We start from the raw sequence: 17,684 nt of genomic DNA on the forward strand, positions 1-17,684 counted from the left end.
TCACCACCCTCCTAGTGGAAAAGTTTTCCTAATGTTCAACCTGGACCTTCCCAACCACAACTTGAGACCATTGTTCCGTGTTCTGCCATCCATGACCACTGTGAACAGCCTCTCTCCAGCCTCTTTGTAATTTCCCTTCAGTAAGTTGAAGGCTGTTATCAAGTGCCCCCTTTAGTCTGCAGACTAAACAGTCCCAATTCCCTCATCCTTTCTTCATAGGTCATATGCTCCAGCCCCCTAATTATTTTGGTCGCCCTCTGCTGGACCCTCTCCAGCATACCCACATCCTTTCTATAACTGGGGCCCAGAACTGGACACAGTACTCCAGATGCAGCCTCACCAAAGCCAAATAAAGAGGAATAATCACTTCTCTGGATCTACTGGCAACGCTCCTCTTGATGCAACCTAATATGCCATTAGCTTTCTTGGCTACAACGGCACACTGTTGACACACGTCCAGCTTCTCATCCACTAAAACTCCCAGGTCCTTTTCTGCACAACTACTACTGAGCTAGTCGGACCCCAGCCTGTAACAATGCTTGGGATTCTTCTGGCCCAAGTGCAGGACTCTGCACTTGTCCTTATTGAACCTCATCAGATTTCATGCAGCCCAGTCTTCCAATTTGTCTAAGTCACTCTGGACCCCGTCCCTACCCTCCAGCAGATCTACCTCTCCCACTAGCTTAGTGTCATGCACAAATTTGCTGAGGGTGCAATGCAACCCCTCATCCAGGTCATTGATAAATATGTTGAGCAGAACAAGACCCAGAACCAAACCTTGAGGCACTCCACTAGTAACCAACTGCCATCCTGACATCAAGACGTTGATCACTACCCGCTGGGCCCAACCTTCTAGCCAGCTTTCTATCCATCTTACGGTCCATTTATCCAATCCACATTCCTTTAACTTGCTGACAAGAATATTGTGAGAGACCATATCAAAAGCTTTGCTAAAGTCACAATAAATCACATCCATTGATTCTCCCCTATCCACAGAGTCAGTTATCTCATCGTAGAAACTAATCAGATTGGTCAGGTATGACTTGCCCTTCATGAATCCATGCTGACTATTCCTGATCACTTTCCCCTCCTCCAAGTGCCTCAAAATGACTTCCTTGAGGAGCCCCTCCATGATTTTTCCAGGGACTGATGTAAGACTGACTGGCCTATAGTTCCCTGGATCATCCTTCTTCCCTTTTTTAAAGATGGGCACTACATTTGCCTTTTTCCAATCATCCGGGATCTCTCCCAATATCCACAACTTTTCAAAGATGATGGCCAAGGGCTCATCAACGACACACACCAACTCCCTCAGAACCCTCGGATGAATTAGGTCCGGGCCCACGGATTTGTGTACATTAGCTTTTTTAGATAGCTCCTAACCTGTTCTTTCCCCACCAAAGGCTGTCCACCTTCATCTCACAGCGCATCACTTATCGCATTAGTCTGGGAGTTGTCCTTGTCCGTGTAGACAGAGGCAAAGAAAGCATTAAGTACTTCAGCTTTCCCTACATCTTCTGTCACTGGGTTACCTTCCTCATCCAGCAGGGACCCCACACCCTCTCTGATCACATTCTTCTTGCTAACATGCCTGTAGAAACTTTTGTTGTTATCCTTCACATTCCTTGCGAGTCGCAATTCCAGTTGCGCTTTTGCCTTCCTGATAACTGTCCTACATTCTCGAGCTATACTTTTATATCCCTCCCTAGACATCTGTCCAAGTTTCCACTTTCTGTAAGCTCCCTTTTTGTGCATAAGTTTTCCAAGGATTTCCGCAATAAGCTAGTCTGGTCTCCTACCATACTTACTTCTCCTGCTGCGCATCCAGATGGTTTCTTTCTGCACCTTCAATAGGGCGTCCTTAAAATACTGCCAGTTTTCCTGGACTCCTTTTCCCTTCATGGTAGCATCCCAGGGGATTCTGCCCATCAGGTTCCTGAAGGAGTCAAAGTCTGCTTTTCTGAAGTCCAAGGTGTATAATTTACTGCTCTCTTTCCTGCCTTTGGTTAGGATCCTGAAGTCTCCCATCCCACGATCACTGCTTCCCAGGTTGTCACCCACCTCTGCCTTCCCTATTAGTTCCTCCCTGTTTGTCAGCAGTAGGTCGAGCCATGCACAACCTCTGGTCAAGTCCTTCAGCACTTGTACCATGAAGCAATCCCCAACATTCTTCAGAAACTTTCTGGACTGCTTGTGTACTGCTGTATTGGTCTCCAAACAGATGTCAGGGTAATTAAAGTCCCCCATGATAACGAGAGCCTGTGATCTGGAAACTTCTCTCAGTTGTCCAAAAAAAGCCTCATCTACCTCATCATCCTGATTTGGCGGCCTGTAGCAGACACCAACCACCACATCTCCAGTGCTGCCTGCACCACTAAACTTGACCCATAGATTCTCAACAGGCTTTTCTCCCTCTATGTACCGGAGTTTCAAGCAATCATAGTGCTCTCTTACATACAGTGCAACTCCTCCTCCTTTTCTCCCGTGCCTGTTCTTCCTGAACAGTTTATACCCTTTCATGAGAGTGCTCCAGTCATGCGAGTCATCCACCAAGTCTCTGTTATCCCAGTCAAGTCATAGTTCTTGGACTGGGCCAGGGCTTCTAATTCCTCCTGCTTGTTACCCAGGCTTCTGGTATTGGTGTACAAACACCTTAGATAACCAGTCGATCTCCCTGCCCACTCTACTCAAACCAGGGGTCCACTTTTGTTGTACATTCCTCTTTGCATTTCTTCCCAGCCTCCAAGTTCCTTTCTCCCATCAGGTCACCGTCCCCCAGGGAACCTAGTTTAAAGCTCTCCTCACTAAGTTTGCAAGCCTACTTGCGAAAATGCTCCTTCCTCTCTTGGTCAGGTGGACCCCCTCTCTTCTCAATAATCCTTGTTCCCGGAACAGCATCCCATGATCGAAGAATCCAAAGCCCTCTCTCCAACACTACCTGTGTAACCATGCATTTACTTCCTCAATTCGACAGTCCCTACCTAGCCCTTTCCCTTCAACAGGAAGGATGGATGAGAACACCACTTGCACTCCAAATTCTTTGACCCTTCTTCCCAGAGCCACATAATCTGCAGTAACCCGCTCAAAGTCATTCTTGGCTGTATCGTTAGTTCCCACATGCAGAAGTGGGAAGGGGTAGTATTCTGAAGGCTTGAGCAGTTTTGTCAGGTGCTCAGTCACATCCTGAACTCAAGGAAGACAAACATGGCACATCCCGAGCGGGTAACAACAGCAGACCTGTCACTATCCATGCCTGACATCCTAGAACAGGGATTTAAAAGAAAGGCAAGGGTTCCTGGCCCCCTTCCACCACCCCTCTCTAAACTCCCTGTTTGCAGTCTCTGGTTCGCTTGGACACTGCTTCATAAAGCCCTGAACTGCCTGAAAGTCCCTCCCCTTACTGAGTCTCAGCCAATCAGCAGAGGCTTCTAGATACCAAGCTTATTTAGAAGCCAACAGTTTCCAGCTGCCAGTCCCAGTCTACCCTCTGGCGGGGCAGGAGGCAAGAGAGGACACACACACACACACACACACACACACACACACACACACACACACACACACACACACACACACACACACACACACACACACACACACACACACACACAGAGCAGAAAAACACCACAACCACAGCCAGAAAGCCCCAAACACAACACACACCCAGACAGCCTCTTACTTAAGAGTCCTGTAATACAACATGATTTTAGTTTGCCAGATGACCACTTATCCCGGGCCTGGCAAAGGTTCCTGTGGTTCCATAAAGTTTGTTTCCAGCCAGCAGTCCTGGCTCTCAGTGTTCTGTGCTGTTATTTAGCTCTAATGTACTCCAAATGTCCTCTATGAGCACAGTAAGCAGTGGAAGTGTTGATAATGCTGCTAGACAATATTGGCCTCTCATGGTTCAGCAAATTCTCTTGTTCAGCACCAGTTAGGTCCCAAGTGTGCGAGACTAGAGAGGTTCAATCTGTATCAGCTTTAAGAAGATATCTAGATCTGCCCAAGTCTAATCTCTTTTCCTTTACATTCCTAGTTGCAGAGGTCAGTCATACTGAAATAAAAACTTGTTCTGGAAGCTCCTGGCAGCAACTGCCATTTTATTACATAGTGGGCGAGATGGGACAAATAGAGGAAAAATGCTTAATGAAGTGAATTAAGTTTTGCTGTACAATGAAGTCACTCAAAATGTAAACTTATTACAGTGTGAAGTGCATGTTATCTTAGAATCCTAGGGCTGGAAGTGACCTCAGGAGAACTTGAGTCCAGCTCCCTGCCCAAAGCAGGATCAACCCCAACTAAATCATCCAAGCCAGGGCTTTGTCAAGCCGTGACTTAAAAACCTCTAGGGATGGAGATTCCACCACCTCTCTAGGGCTACATCTACACGAGCCCCAAACTTCGAAATGGCCACGCAAATGGCCATTTCGAAGTTTACTAATGAAGCGCTGAAATGTATATTCAGTGCTTCATTAGCATGTGGGCGGCCGCGGCACTTCGAAATTGACGCACCTCGCCGCCGCGCGTCTCACCCCATGGGGCTCCTTTTTGAAAGGACCCCCCCACTTCGAAGTCCGCTTATTCCCATGAGATCATGAAGCGCTGGATATGAGCTCATGAAGCGCTTAATATGAGCTCATGGGAATAAGAGGACTTTGAAGTGCCAATTTCGAAGTGCCGCGGCTGCCCATACGCTAATGAAGTGCTGAATATGCATTTCAGCACTTCATTAGTAAACTTCAAAATGGCCATTTGCATGGCCATTTCGAAGTTTGGGGCTCGTGTAGACACGGCCTCGTTAACACATTCAGTGCTTCACCAACCTCCTAGTGAAATAGTTTTTCCTAATATCCAACCTCCCACACTGTAACTTGAGACCATTGTTCCTTGTTCTGCCATCCTTTCTATACCGAGGGCCCCAGAACCAGCTGCAATGCTCCATATGTGGTCTTACCAGTGCCAAATAAAGGGGAATAACAACTTCTCTAGACCTGTAGGAAATGCTCCTCCTAATGCATCCCAATATGCCGTAAGCCTTCTTGGCTACAAGGGCCCAGTGTTGACTCATATGCAACTTCTCATCCACTATAATTACTGTAAATATTTGTGATCCTTTCCCCAGCGAAGGCCACGTATATGATGTATCAAAAAGAAGGCACTTTAAAGCAACAGACTTGAAGACTTACTTGATTTCTGTGTGTCCACCTGCTTTTCGTGCAATTTGAACCAGCTCTTTCCCATATCTCTCTTCTGCTTGTGCCCTGTTAACGAAATTCCGTAGTTATTTTCTTCTGTTGAAGTAGGGCCCATGTTTGCAGGAATGCATATGTAACTCTAAGACCCAAACATCTGGTTTATAGCTGTCTTTATTCTCTCTCTCTCTTCCGTTACTATCCTGAGCTCATCTAGGGTGTGTCTACATAAAGTTATTTTGGAATAATGGCCGCTATTCTGAAATAATTTTGCAAGCAACTACACAGCAAAACCACTATTTCACAATAATTTCAGAATAACAGATGGTTTACTTTGAATTCTGCAAACCTCTTTCTATGAGGAATAGCAACTATTTCAAAATAGATATTTCAGAACTGGGGCTATATAGACAGGGAATAGGGCTATTTCAAAATGAGCTATTCCAGAAGAATTTATTCTGAATTTATTCTGCTGCTATGTAGACGTAGAACACTGGTTGCAAGTGCTTATCTTTTATGTGCTTCCAGGGCCTCTGATCCAAAATAGGCTCTAATGTGTATGGACACACTATTTTGGAATAAGTTTTACTTATTTGGGGGCTTTCCTGTGGTATGGACAGGTTATTCCGAAATAGCTTATTTTGGAATAACATCTCTGGAATAAGCTATTCCAGAATAACTCTGTAGTGCAGACATGCCCCTAGAAAGACACCCACTGATGTACTCTTCCCACTTGGAAGAAGCTCTAGCTGTTTACAGAGAATTGTTGTAATAAATCTACTTCTATTTTTTTTTTTTTTTGGCTCCCAGCTGGGTAGAAAAGTAGTACTATCACTGAACGGGGTATGCTTGGTGCAGAAGTATAGCATGATCAACAGTGCCCTTTGGGTAACATTTTCAGTACCACATCTCCCATTTTCCAAAATGACTTAGCACTTAGAAATCCAATTTGCTTTTAGAAAGTCAGCTGGGCACTTTTAAAAGCCAGCCCTGGTATCCATAAAGAATTCCCAGACAAGGAAATGGCTATTTGACCTAAAAGGCCCTATTAAAATTAATCTTAGCCCCATTTCCCTTGATTTGTCATTCTGTCCTTTGATCTGACGAAGCAGGTCTTTGCCCGTGAAAGCTTATGCTCCAAAATATCTGTTAGTCTATATGGTGCCACAGGACTTCTTGTTGTCCTTCGTTGTTTATCCAGCACTAGTAGGGGTACATCTACATGAGAAGCCTCTGTCGACAGAAGTCACCATCAGAAGGGATTTCACGGCCAAACTTGGGTTGACAGACTGCGTCTTCGCATAAAAGCAGATCAAAAGAGCAATCCACTCTGTAAACACAGAGCAGCCAGACTGCCCAGCCCTTTCTTAACAGAATGGCTAACTGGAAGCTCTGCAAACAGGACTGTCAGGTGAACTGGAAGCCCCGTCTGTTGTCAAAAGGGCCCCCGAGCAGCTACACTGGTGTTTTGTCGACCGAACTCTGTCGACAGAGGCATTATACCTGAATAGGGAGAGTTATAACACTGCTGGCAAATGTGCTGAGTTTTGTCAACAAACTGTTGACAAAGTGCATTTTGCATATAGATGTGCCATGGTTTCTCCCGATAAAAGCCCAGTTTTGTCTGGAAAAGCCACTCGTGTAGACGTTGCCTGTGTGTTTTGTGGTCCCGAATGAGGACTGTAGACTCTTTATTAATGCATATAATACAGTTTTTAACCTGGCAGTCGTTCTTTTTCAAATACAAATAATAGCCACATTTTAATTTGTAATTGCTGCCATAATTCCTCACACAGGAAGTTGATTCAAGCTATGTGCGTGTTACAAACACTCCTTGTGTTTTAAACTCTTGTGATGCAAAAGCCACAGCCCAGGGCATTACAAACCACTTGTACTTATGCAACAACTAAGAGGCCCAGGCCAATAACGCCAAGTGCATGTTAAAAAGAGTTTGATGCCTGAACAACCAAAAAGCATTTTAAATGAGAACTGGCATTGGTAAGGGAATATTTAAAACAGACTTCTGAGAGCTTTGACCCTTTACTGTTTGAAGTGTGATCTTGTCACATGTCAACTTATTGTGTCCTCTTGCCTACGTGCAGCTCAGAGCAGATAATTTTTTATATGGTGACAAGATTCTCATTCTCTTTTCTCTGCTTATGTTGTTAACAGCAAATGGCTTATGATTTGCATGTAATACATGTCTGTTCTGAAGAAGACGACTGTGTTTGGATAATAACTGTACACCTTGGAGCAGTCAAGTAAGCAAGTTATAGTTCTCCCAGCACGAGGGGAGTGATTAATTTTTGTTCTGTTAATACAGTCTGAGGCTTCCGTGATTATAGCTGTGTGTACACGTGCACGCTACTTCGAAGTAGCGGCACTAACTTCAAAATACCGCCCGTCGCGGCTACACACGTCGGGCGCTATTTCGAAGTTAACTTCGACGTTAGGGGGCGAGACGTCGAAGTCCCTAACCTCATGAGGGGATCAGAATAGCGCCCTACTTCGACGTTCAACGTCGAAGTAGGGACCGTGTAGACGATCCGTGTCCCGCAACGTCGAAATTGCCGGGTCCTCCATGGCGGCCATCAGCTGGGGGGTTGAGAGACACTCTCTCCAGCCCCTCAGCTCACTGGTGGCCGCGTGGAGCGGCCCCTTAAAGGTCCCCTCCCCCTCCCTTCCTCTGCAGGAAGCTGAGGGAACGTGCAGGCTGCAGCCTGCACACGCGGCCAGCCTGCACCACCCTCAGCCCCACAGAGCTGCGATGGCTGCCTGGCAGCCCCCCCAGCGCCCCCAGGGGACCCCCCCCAAGGGGAGCCAGGGCAGCCAGCCCAGCCAGAAGGGCAGCCAGGCTGGGAAGCAGCAGCGGGGCCCCTCCTGGACGGAGGCCGAGCTGCGGGACCTGCTGGGGCTCTGGAGCGAGGAGGAGGTGCTCCAGGTAATGGGGAGCAAGAGGCGGAACGTGGATGCGTTCGCTCGGCTGGCCGACGGCCTGGCTGCCCGGGGTCACCCTGCCCGCAATCCTGACCACGTCAGGAGTAAGGTCAAGAAGCTGCGGCAGGGTTACTCCCGGGCCCGGGATGCGGCCAGCCGATCTGGGGCCGCCCCCGTCACTTGCCCCTTTTACAGGGAGCTCAGGGACATCCTGGGCTCCCGGCACACCTCCTCCCCCCCGGCCACCCTTGATACCTCAGCTGATGAGCCCCAGCAGGCCCTGCAGACGGAGTCCGCCCCGGAGGCAAGCCCTGCACCCCGGGGGCCCCCCCCAGAGGCCACCCCCGGGACATCGCGGCAGAAGGAGGAGGAGGAGGAGGAGGAGGGGGGCTCCTCCTCCGCAGAATCCAGCCTGCAGATCCTCCTCCTGCCATCCCGGAGCAGCAGCAGGGCCTCCGCCCCCCGGGGATCTCCGGACCGTGGGAGCGGACCGACAGGTAGGTACCCCCCCTCTGGTGGACACCCCTGGGCTTGAGGGGCGGGGGTAAGAGATATGTGTCCAGGGCCCCCCACATGCTCACATGACCATGGCCCAAAGGACACCAGGGCCATGGCCCTCACAGCACTGCATCCATCAGCCCCTGCCCCCGCCCACCCCGCATGACAGTGCCATGCCCCATCCCCGGGGCAGGGGGGAGCGGTACCTCGAGGGGCCCCCGGGAGGAGGGGGTGGGACACCCCGCAGCAGCAGCATGCAATGGAGTGGGGGGAGTGCCAAAGGGAGACTCAGGCTACATATGAGCAACAAGAGCCGAATAGCTCCCAGGGGCAAAGGAGGATCCTGGGGTTACAGCTGGCAGGTGACACCTCTGCCCTGAACAAACAGGAGGGAGGAGCCGAGCTGGCTTGGAATTCGGGGGCGAGGGCGGGGCCCACAGGTAGAGGCTAGGGGAAGGGAGAGCTGGAAGGCAGCCAGCCTGAGGAGGGGGAAAGCTGCATCCCAGAGGGGCACCCCTTGGGGTCTTCTCCCCACGACAGGTTGGAAGGACTGTCTCTTCCGACAGCTGGTGCTGTCACTCCTGGGAGAAACTGGGCATCTGTGGCCTAAGAAACCTCTCCTGCTCTCAGACCCTGTGGGGTGAAGTGAGAGTCACTCGCACCAGGGTACGGGGTGCAGGGCAGGGGCACCCCTGAACCCCATCCATCACAGCAGCATCTCCCGGGGACGGGGATGGGGAACCTGCAGCACAGGGCTGGGGGGACAAAGGCCACGGCTCGGGGCCCACACTAACTCCTGTCTCCATTCTTCTTCCCCGCCCTCCTCTCCTGTGTCCTGCACCTGCACCATCAGAAGGACCGGAAGAGAGTGCCGGCGAGGCGTCAGTCGTCCCGGAGAGCCCTCCGGGACCATCGCTCCAGGGCAGCCCCTCGGCCGAGGACCGACCGGCCCCACGGCGGGCTAGACGGCGGACCCCGCGCCTCCAACCGCCAACGGCGACAGACCCCCAGCTGCTGGCCATCCACCGTCGGCAGCTGGAGGTCGCGGAGCAGCACCTCCAGCTGCAGGAGCGGGCGCTGGCCTGGCGCCAGGAGGCATGGGTGGCCTACATGGACACATTTAATCGCCTGGTGGACTACCTGGCCCCCCATGCCGCGCCGGCCACAACATCGCCCGCCCTGCCTGCTCCTGCAGCCCCACCACCAGCTGCTCCGCCCATCGCCGTCCCGTCCGCCATCGCCCCGCCACCCACCGGCAAGGGCCGGAGCGCCGAGGGACCCCTGGACCCACCTGACACTCGCCGGCCACCATACCTTCCGGTCCAGCCCGCTCCCACCCAGCCACGGACCACGCTGCGAGCGCGGCAGGGCTCCCGGCCGGCAACGCCCAGTGCCGGGCTATGGGGGCGAGGGGCCCGGGACATGGCCCCCCCCCCTTGTATATAGTTGGACCCTGTTGTTTTTGGCCCCCCGTTTGCCCCATCCCCCCCCATGTAAACAGTTCTCCCCTTTATCCTCCCTGGTTTTCTTTTTATTATGGTGGACAGTTGTTTCTTTGTATTGTTTTATTTTTGTACATATTGCTTTTGTTGAACGTTTGTACCTAGTTTTTGGTTTGTGGTTCACATATTTATTTACATAAAAAAAAAAGTTTCGGAAAGAAAAAAAAAGTTTCGGAAAGAAAAAAAAAGTTTACGTTCAGCCACAAGTGCATGCTGTCATTTGTCCAGGAAAAGTGGGGGGGGGGGCGGTGGGGTGCTCCATGGTGTGGGCGTTGGGGCAGGAGTGTGGGGGAGGAAGGGGCGGGCAGTAGGGGGCCTGGGCAGAGTTCACCCTGCGGCCTGTTCATCGAAGTGGGCCCGCAGGGCCTCCCGGACCCGGGTCCTCTCGGGGTCCACCTGCCGACTGGGGGCAGCAGGTGGCTGGACGTGTGCCCTGGCAGCCTCCGCAGCCCAGCCCTGGAAAAAGGTCTCCCCCTTGCTCTTGACCAAATTGTGCAGGGCACAGCAGGCACCCACAATCTGGGGGATGTTGTTGGGGCCCGCATCCAGGCGGGTCAGGAGACATCTCCAGCGTCCCTTCAGGGGCCAAATGAGCGCTCCACCACCTGGCGCGCGTGGTTCAGGCGCTCATTGAAGCGCTCCTGGCTAGCGGAGAGATGGCCCGTGTAGGGGTGCATGAGCCACGGCCGGAGGGGGTAGGCCGCATCTGCGATGACGCAGAAGGGCATGGTGATGTCCCCCAGAGGGATCTCCCGCTGGGGGATGTAGGTCCCCGCCTCCAGCCGGCGGCACAGGCCCAAGTTCCGGAAAACCCGGGCGTCGTGGGTGCTGCCAGGCCAGCCCACATAAATGTCCTGGAAACATCCCCGGCTGTCCACCAAGGCCTGGAGGACGACAGAATGGTAGCCCTTTCGATTGAGGTATCGTCCTCCACTGTGATGCGGGGCGCGGATGGGGATGTGAGTCCCATCCAGAGCCCCGAAGCAGTTGGGGAAGCCCAGGGGTGGCAAAGGCCGCGATGGTGGCATCTGGGTCCCCCAGCCTCATGAGCCTGTGCAGGAGCATGGCGTTGATGGCACGCACAACCTGCAGACAAAGCACATGGGACAGCACCAATGAGGGGTGAGCAGGGTGTGCGTGGCCCTGCCCTGCCCTGCTCTGGCCCCCCTGCCCTGGCCCCCATGCCCTGCCCTGCCCTGCCCTGCCCTCCCCCCGTGGGTTCGCTTACCTCCATGAAGACAGCCCCGACGGTGGCCTTGCCGACACCAAACTGCTGGCCCACGGATCGGTAGCTGTCCGGAGTGGCCAGCTTCCAGACAGCGATGCCGACCCGTTTCTGCACTGTGAGGGCACGCCGCATGGCAGTGTCCTGGTGCCTGAGTGCGGGGGTGAGCCAGTGGCACAGCTCCAGGAATGTCTGCCGGGTCATCCTGAAGTTCCTGAGCCAGTGGTCGTCGTCCCACTCCCCAAGCACCAGTCGCTCCCACCAGTCAGTGCTGGTGGGGTAGCTCCACAGCCGCCGGCGTGTGAGGCGGGGAGCGGGGCGGGGTGCTGCAGGGGTAGGGGTTGAGCCCTGCTGCCCTGGGGGCATCTCCTCTCCATGGGCAAGGAGGTGCTCAGCTGCCTCCCGCATGGCATGGGTCAGGGCAAGCCCTGCTCCTGCCGGGAGGGCTGGGTGGACCTCTAGCTGCTGCTGCTGGGGGTCCATGACTGTGGCGCCCGGGGTCTGTGTGCCTATGGCTCCTCACACCGCGTGCTGTGCAGGCTGAGTGTGTCTGGGAGGGGCCCTTTAAGGGAGCAGCTAGCTGTTGCCCCGGAAGCGCTAGTCCACCCTGTGACCCTGTCTGCAGCTGTGCCTGGCATCCCTATTTCGATGTGTGCTACTTGGGCATGTAGACGTTCCCTCGCTGCGCCTATTTCGATGTTGGGCTGCGCAACGTTGAAGTTGAACATCGACGTTGCCGGCCCTGGAGGACGTGTAGACGCTATTCATCAAAATAGCCTATTTCGATGTCGCCACATCGAAATAGGCTACTTCGATGTAGGCTTCACGTGTCGACGTAGCCTATAAGTGTGAAAATGTGGACAATCATCCATGAACAAAAACTGTATGGTAAATTAAGAGGGATTTGTGATAGGGCTTCTGTTTGTTTTGAACTGGAGAAATGGAATCTTTTACACTAAAGTTAGGTCTATGCTAGGCAGGTAAGTTGATTGTAGATATGCAATTCTAGCCATGGCAGTTGCATAGCTAGAACTGACTTATCTGCAGTCGCATTACCTGGACATCTTCAGAGTGAGGTTGATGGGAGAGACTCTCCACTGACCTCCCGTACTCCTGGCGATATTGAGGAGTACAGGGGTTCAACTGCCGACCCCAGATAGTTCAATTTCATGTATCTTTACCAGGTGTGTGAAATCAAACTCTGGACGATCAATCCAGTCAGGGTGAGTCTTCCACGGAGTCTAGATGTACCCTCACATAATGCTATTGTAACATGCCCAGAGACTCCAGTCTTGTGCAGGGCATATTGAAACTGGGACTTCTGGGCATAAGTCTCTACTGCATGAGCTAAAAGCTAGTGGCCTATTTGCTAAGGCTGTAGAGCAGACCCATTATTTGCTCTGTAGTAGTCTCTGTGACACCAGCAGGAACAATACCACACCCAGAAGGTGGGGGGAGGGGTTGATGAAATCCCATTACAAGCTTTCATGATACTGCCAGGCCGACTGACAGGAATTCTGGGCCAGCAGGACAGCGTAATCAGTGGGCCCTTTGTCCTCCTCCCTTGAGCAGAGCAACAAGTCACACACACCCTGTCCAAGGAAACAACAAGCACCACCTCCCTCTCAATCAGAGGGCCCCACAGTCAGTCAGAATCCCACCCCTCACCTGCCTGGAGGTGCCCTTCCCATACCCCTTTCACTCTCTACCCTCCATCATAGCTCTGACCCCCAATAGTCCTTTCCCCTCTCTATCCCCCCCCGCCCACCTGCACCCCCCAGGGTCCTGTGCTCCCCCCACCCCCAACAGCTCAGCTCCTTTCTCCCACCTGTCCTTGCCTACTTCTGCCCCCACCCCTCTGCTTACCTTTTTCCCTTCCCAGCCCCGTTCCTCCACCCCTCCTGGGTCCCTCGCTCCCTGCAGTCTCATGCCTCACTCTACCCCAAAGCTCGGCTCCCTCCTGCTCTTCCAAACCCGCCCCTCCTCTTGTTCCCAACCCCACTCTCCCCTCCCCAATCACTCACATGCTTACAACTTCTGGGCCCCCCTCCTGCTCTGCAGCTCCACAGATCTGAGCTCTAGGGCTCCACCTAATCTTACCACACTGGTAAAGCAGCATGATTTAGAAGCACCCAGGCAGGACTACAGCTGTGGTGGTAGTAGTGGTAGCCCCAGGCCACCTTAAATCCACCACGCCCCAATGTAATTGCTCCTCTCCCCACCACTACCATCCACTGTCATGGGCTTGGATGCTGTTGTTTTTTGAAAGCCCAAAGTACTGGAGTCATGTGATTTGCAGGAGACTTTCAGCTTATGTGGTTTTTTGACCATGAAAGTTGCACAGAAATGAACCTTACAGGGCCTAAATTCAGAAGGAAACATGTTTAAAAAAAAACAAAAAAACTCACAATTATGAGAGCTGGGTTGGGGGAATGGCTTACGGCTTTTGAATTACCAGGTTTGATAGCAGTGGAATTATACATAAGATGACCAATGTTGCCAATAAACTGGAGGAAACTTGTATGAGAGGTGCACAAAACCCTTGTTAATAGAATCAATGCTCGGACCCCATAAAAGGGAATTTTAGTTTTCATTTAAAACAAAAAATGGTTTTCTAAGCCTTTGTGACAAGAGCCTGGACAACATTACCAGGCTAGATGGAACAGAGGATTGAAGGACCTAACGATTCTTAGACGCACAGGTGTAAAACGAGTGAGTTAAATTTGCAGTTTGTCCCAAAGAACTATTGTACCAAGCATAGGCTATGTCTAGTCTCGAGGGTTTGTTGGCAAAATGGCTGTTTTGTTGACAAAGCCCGTGGAGAGTCCAATTTCCTAAGGGCGTTCTGTTGATAGTAAGTTGACAGAAGGCAGCACTTTTGTCGACAGCTGTACCCTGCTCCCCCATGAGGAAGAACACCTCTGTTGATAGAGATCTGTTGATAAAAAGACTATTTGGATGTTCAGGGGCTGGGGGGAGGGTGGTCTTCTGTCAACAGAAAGGGCTTCCAGGACACCAGGCAATCCTGGTCTGCTGTGCTTCCAGCTGGCTGTTTTGTCAATAGAGTGGCCAGGCAGTTCAGCCACTCTCCGTTGATAGAATGGATCACTCTTTCAATCTGCCCTGCGGTATGGCCACAAATCAGTCTACAAAAGTTTTGTTGGAAAATATATTCTGACAAAAACGTCTGCTGACAAATCCCTCCAGCCCAGACATAGCCATAGACTCACAGATTCCTAGGGCTGGAAGAGACCACAGGAGACCCTTACAACATCCTCATGTGTATTACAGGACAGCTGTGGACAGAATTTGATTGATTTTGCTGGGACAGGTGGCAAAGCCACACTTGTTACTGATATCATCAAAGCAGCTTCTGAAAGGTCCTTGTTAAAAGCACAACTACAACTCATTGCTTCCAAGAGTAAAGGTTTGGTTTGTCCCATCTTTCTCCCCCATCTGTTCTTCTCCCCAACATGCACTTGCATCTCTCTTGGAAAAGACAGCTCCAATGTATTTCTAGCCAAAAATAAAGGTTTTTCAGGCAGCCACTGCAAGTGTACACCTACGAACACATACAGGATTATGGGTAAGAAGAGTGACTTGGAGGAGGGTGAGAATTCATGAAAACCCTATTCTGAGAGACTTCTTCAGCTACCTGTTTCAGAATGGCTTTGAGATGACTCTCTCACCTCCTTTGTGGAAAGTCTTTTTCATACATACTGCAAGCCATACCTAATTGTAGCCCACAAATGATGTAAAACCCCCACCTCCAACCCTTGATAATCTCAATCATATTTTCACAAACTCTAAAATTCCTAGCTAATCCAGACACATGCAAGAAAAGTCTTGATCTCCACAAGTTTAATGAACCACACAAAAGTCACTTCAAAAAAGCAGTCCAGTAGTACTTTAAAGTCTAACAAAATAATTTATTAGGTGATGAGCTTTCGAGAGACAGACCCACTTCTTCAGACCACAGCCGTACCAGAACAGATTCAATATTTAAGGCACGGAGAACCAAAAATAGTAATCAAGGTTGAAAAATCAGAAAAATATTATCAAGGCGAGCAAATCAGAGAGTAGAGGGGCAGAAGGTGGGGGGGGTCAAGAATTAGATTAAGCCAACTATGCAAAAGACCCCTATACTGACCTAAAAAATTCCCAACCCAGTTCAAACCACGTGTTAATGTGTCAAATTTGAATATAAAAGAGAGTTCAGCAGCCTCTCTTTCCAATCTGTTGTGAAAATTTCTCTTCAGTAAGACGCAAACCTTCAGGTCATTAACAGAATGGCCCACTCCATTAAAATGCTGGCTGACTGGTTGGTGGATCAGGAGTGTTTTTGTGTCTGTTTTGTGCCCATTAATTCTTTGTCTAAGAGAGTTTGAAGTCTGTCCAATATACAAAGCATGTGGGCATTGTTGGCACATGATAGCATATATGATGTTAGTTGAGGAACATGAGAATGTGCCCATGATTCTGTGAATAACCTGGTTAGGTCCAGTGATGGCATCTCCAGAACAGATATGTGGACAAAGCTGGCAATGGGATTTGTTGCAAGGAAAAGTTCCAGGACTGGTGTTCCTGCGGCATAGACTGTGGCTGTTGGTGAGAATCCTCATAAGGTTGGGAAGTTGTCTGTAAGAGAGACCAGGCCTGTCACCTAGGGCCTTCTGGAGTGTGGCATCCTGATTAAGGATAGTTTGCAGGTCTTTAATAATGCATTGTAGTGGTTTCAGTTGGGGGCTGTAAGTGATGACCAGTGGTGTTCTGTTTTTGGCTTTTTTGGGCCTGTCTTGGAGTAGCTGGTCTCTGGGTATTCGTCTGGCCCTGTCTATTTGCTTTTTTTTATTTCTCCTGGTGGGTAATTCAGGTTTATGAATATTTGGTAAAGATCTTGTCATTTTCGGTCTCTGTCAGTAGGATCAGAGCAAATGCGATTGTACCTAAGGGCTCGACTGTAAACAATGGATCTAGTTATATGTGCAGGATGGAAGCTAGAAGCGTGTAGGTAAGTATAGCTATCAGTGGGTTTCCGGTAGACTATGGTACTGATCACGCCATCCTTGATTTGTACTGTAGTGTCCAGGAAATGTATCTCTTGCGTGGAGTAGTTGAGACATAAGTTGATGCTGGGGTGCAGATTGTTAAAGTCTCTGTGGAATTCTTCTAGAGTCTCTATACCATGGGCCCAAATCATAAAGATGTCATCAATGTATCGTATGTAGAGGAGGAGTAATAGGGGGTGAGAGCTGACAATTCATTGTTACAGGTCAGCCATAAACATATTAGTATATTGTGGGGCCATGCAGGTGCCCATAGCAGTTCCACTAATCTGGAGGTATAAGTTGTCCCCAAATCGGAAATAATTGTGGGTGAGAACAAAGTTACAGAGGTCAGACACCAGATTGGCTGTTTTGGTTCTCTGTGCCTTAAATATTGAGTGTGTTCTGGTATGACGATGATCTGAAGAAGTGGGTCTGTCCCACGGAAGCTCATCACCTAATAAATTATTTTGTTAGTCTTTAAAGTGGTACTGGACTGCTTTTTTGTTTTCATAGTATGAAGACTAGCACAACTTTCTCTCTGTTACTATTAAAAGCCACTTCAAATGACTGCAATTAACTTAATGTCATCATGAGATTGCTGCAGTGAGATTGTGTGACATAATAAAAGATGCTTCCATTGATGCTCAAGGAAATCATCCTGCAATACTTGTGCGAGACTATTTATATTTCAGTGAGTTAATAGTCTTAGGGTAACTTGATAGTCATAGTTGGTGGCTTAAAATTGTTAAGCCCAGCCAACTAAAAAACTTCTAAATCTCAACTAAAAATAAAGGACAAAAATTAGAATTAAGTGGTTTCCACTTATAATTATTTGCTAAACCATGAAACTAGTGGCAATCACCAGACATTGCTGTGAGACAACTGAAAAACAGCTTGCGGACAGACACATGCACACAGTGGCTGAGTCTACACTACAGCGATCTTTAGAAAGAGTAGTAACAGAGAGAAAGTGGTGCTAGTCTATATACTATCAAAACAAAAAAAGCAGTCCAGTAGCACTTTAAAGACTAACAAAATAATTTATTAGATGAGCTTTTGTCGGACAGACCCACTTCTTCAGACCACAGTCATACCAGAACAGACTCAATATTTAAGGCACAGAGAACCAAAAATAGTAATCAAGGTGGACAAATCAGAAAAAAATTATCAGGGTGAGCAAATCAGAGAGCAGAGGGGCAGAAGGGGTCAGGGAATCAAGAATTATATTAAGCCAAGTATGCATCTAATTCTAATCTAATTCTTGACTCCCTGACCCCTTCTGCCC

The 17,684-nt window shown here is 50.0% G+C and overlaps 1 protein-coding gene across 1 annotated transcript in view; it reads right to left on the reverse strand.

The window, feature by feature from the left end:
• PSTPIP1 (proline-serine-threonine phosphatase interacting protein 1) overlaps positions 1–17,684 on the reverse strand; it is a 127,652-nt gene that overhangs the window by 59,702 nt on the left and 50,266 nt on the right. The window contains exon 3 of the mRNA XM_075006796.1: positions 5,184–5,258. Within this exon, the coding sequence (XP_074862897.1) occupies positions 5,184–5,258 (75 nt within the window). The remainder of the gene's footprint in view (positions 1–5,183; positions 5,259–17,684) is intronic.

Source organism: Carettochelys insculpta, chromosome 12 (assembly GCF_033958435.1).
Source record: "Carettochelys insculpta isolate YL-2023 chromosome 12, ASM3395843v1, whole genome shotgun sequence".
Lineage (NCBI taxonomy): Eukaryota > Metazoa > Chordata > Testudines > Carettochelyidae > Carettochelys > Carettochelys insculpta.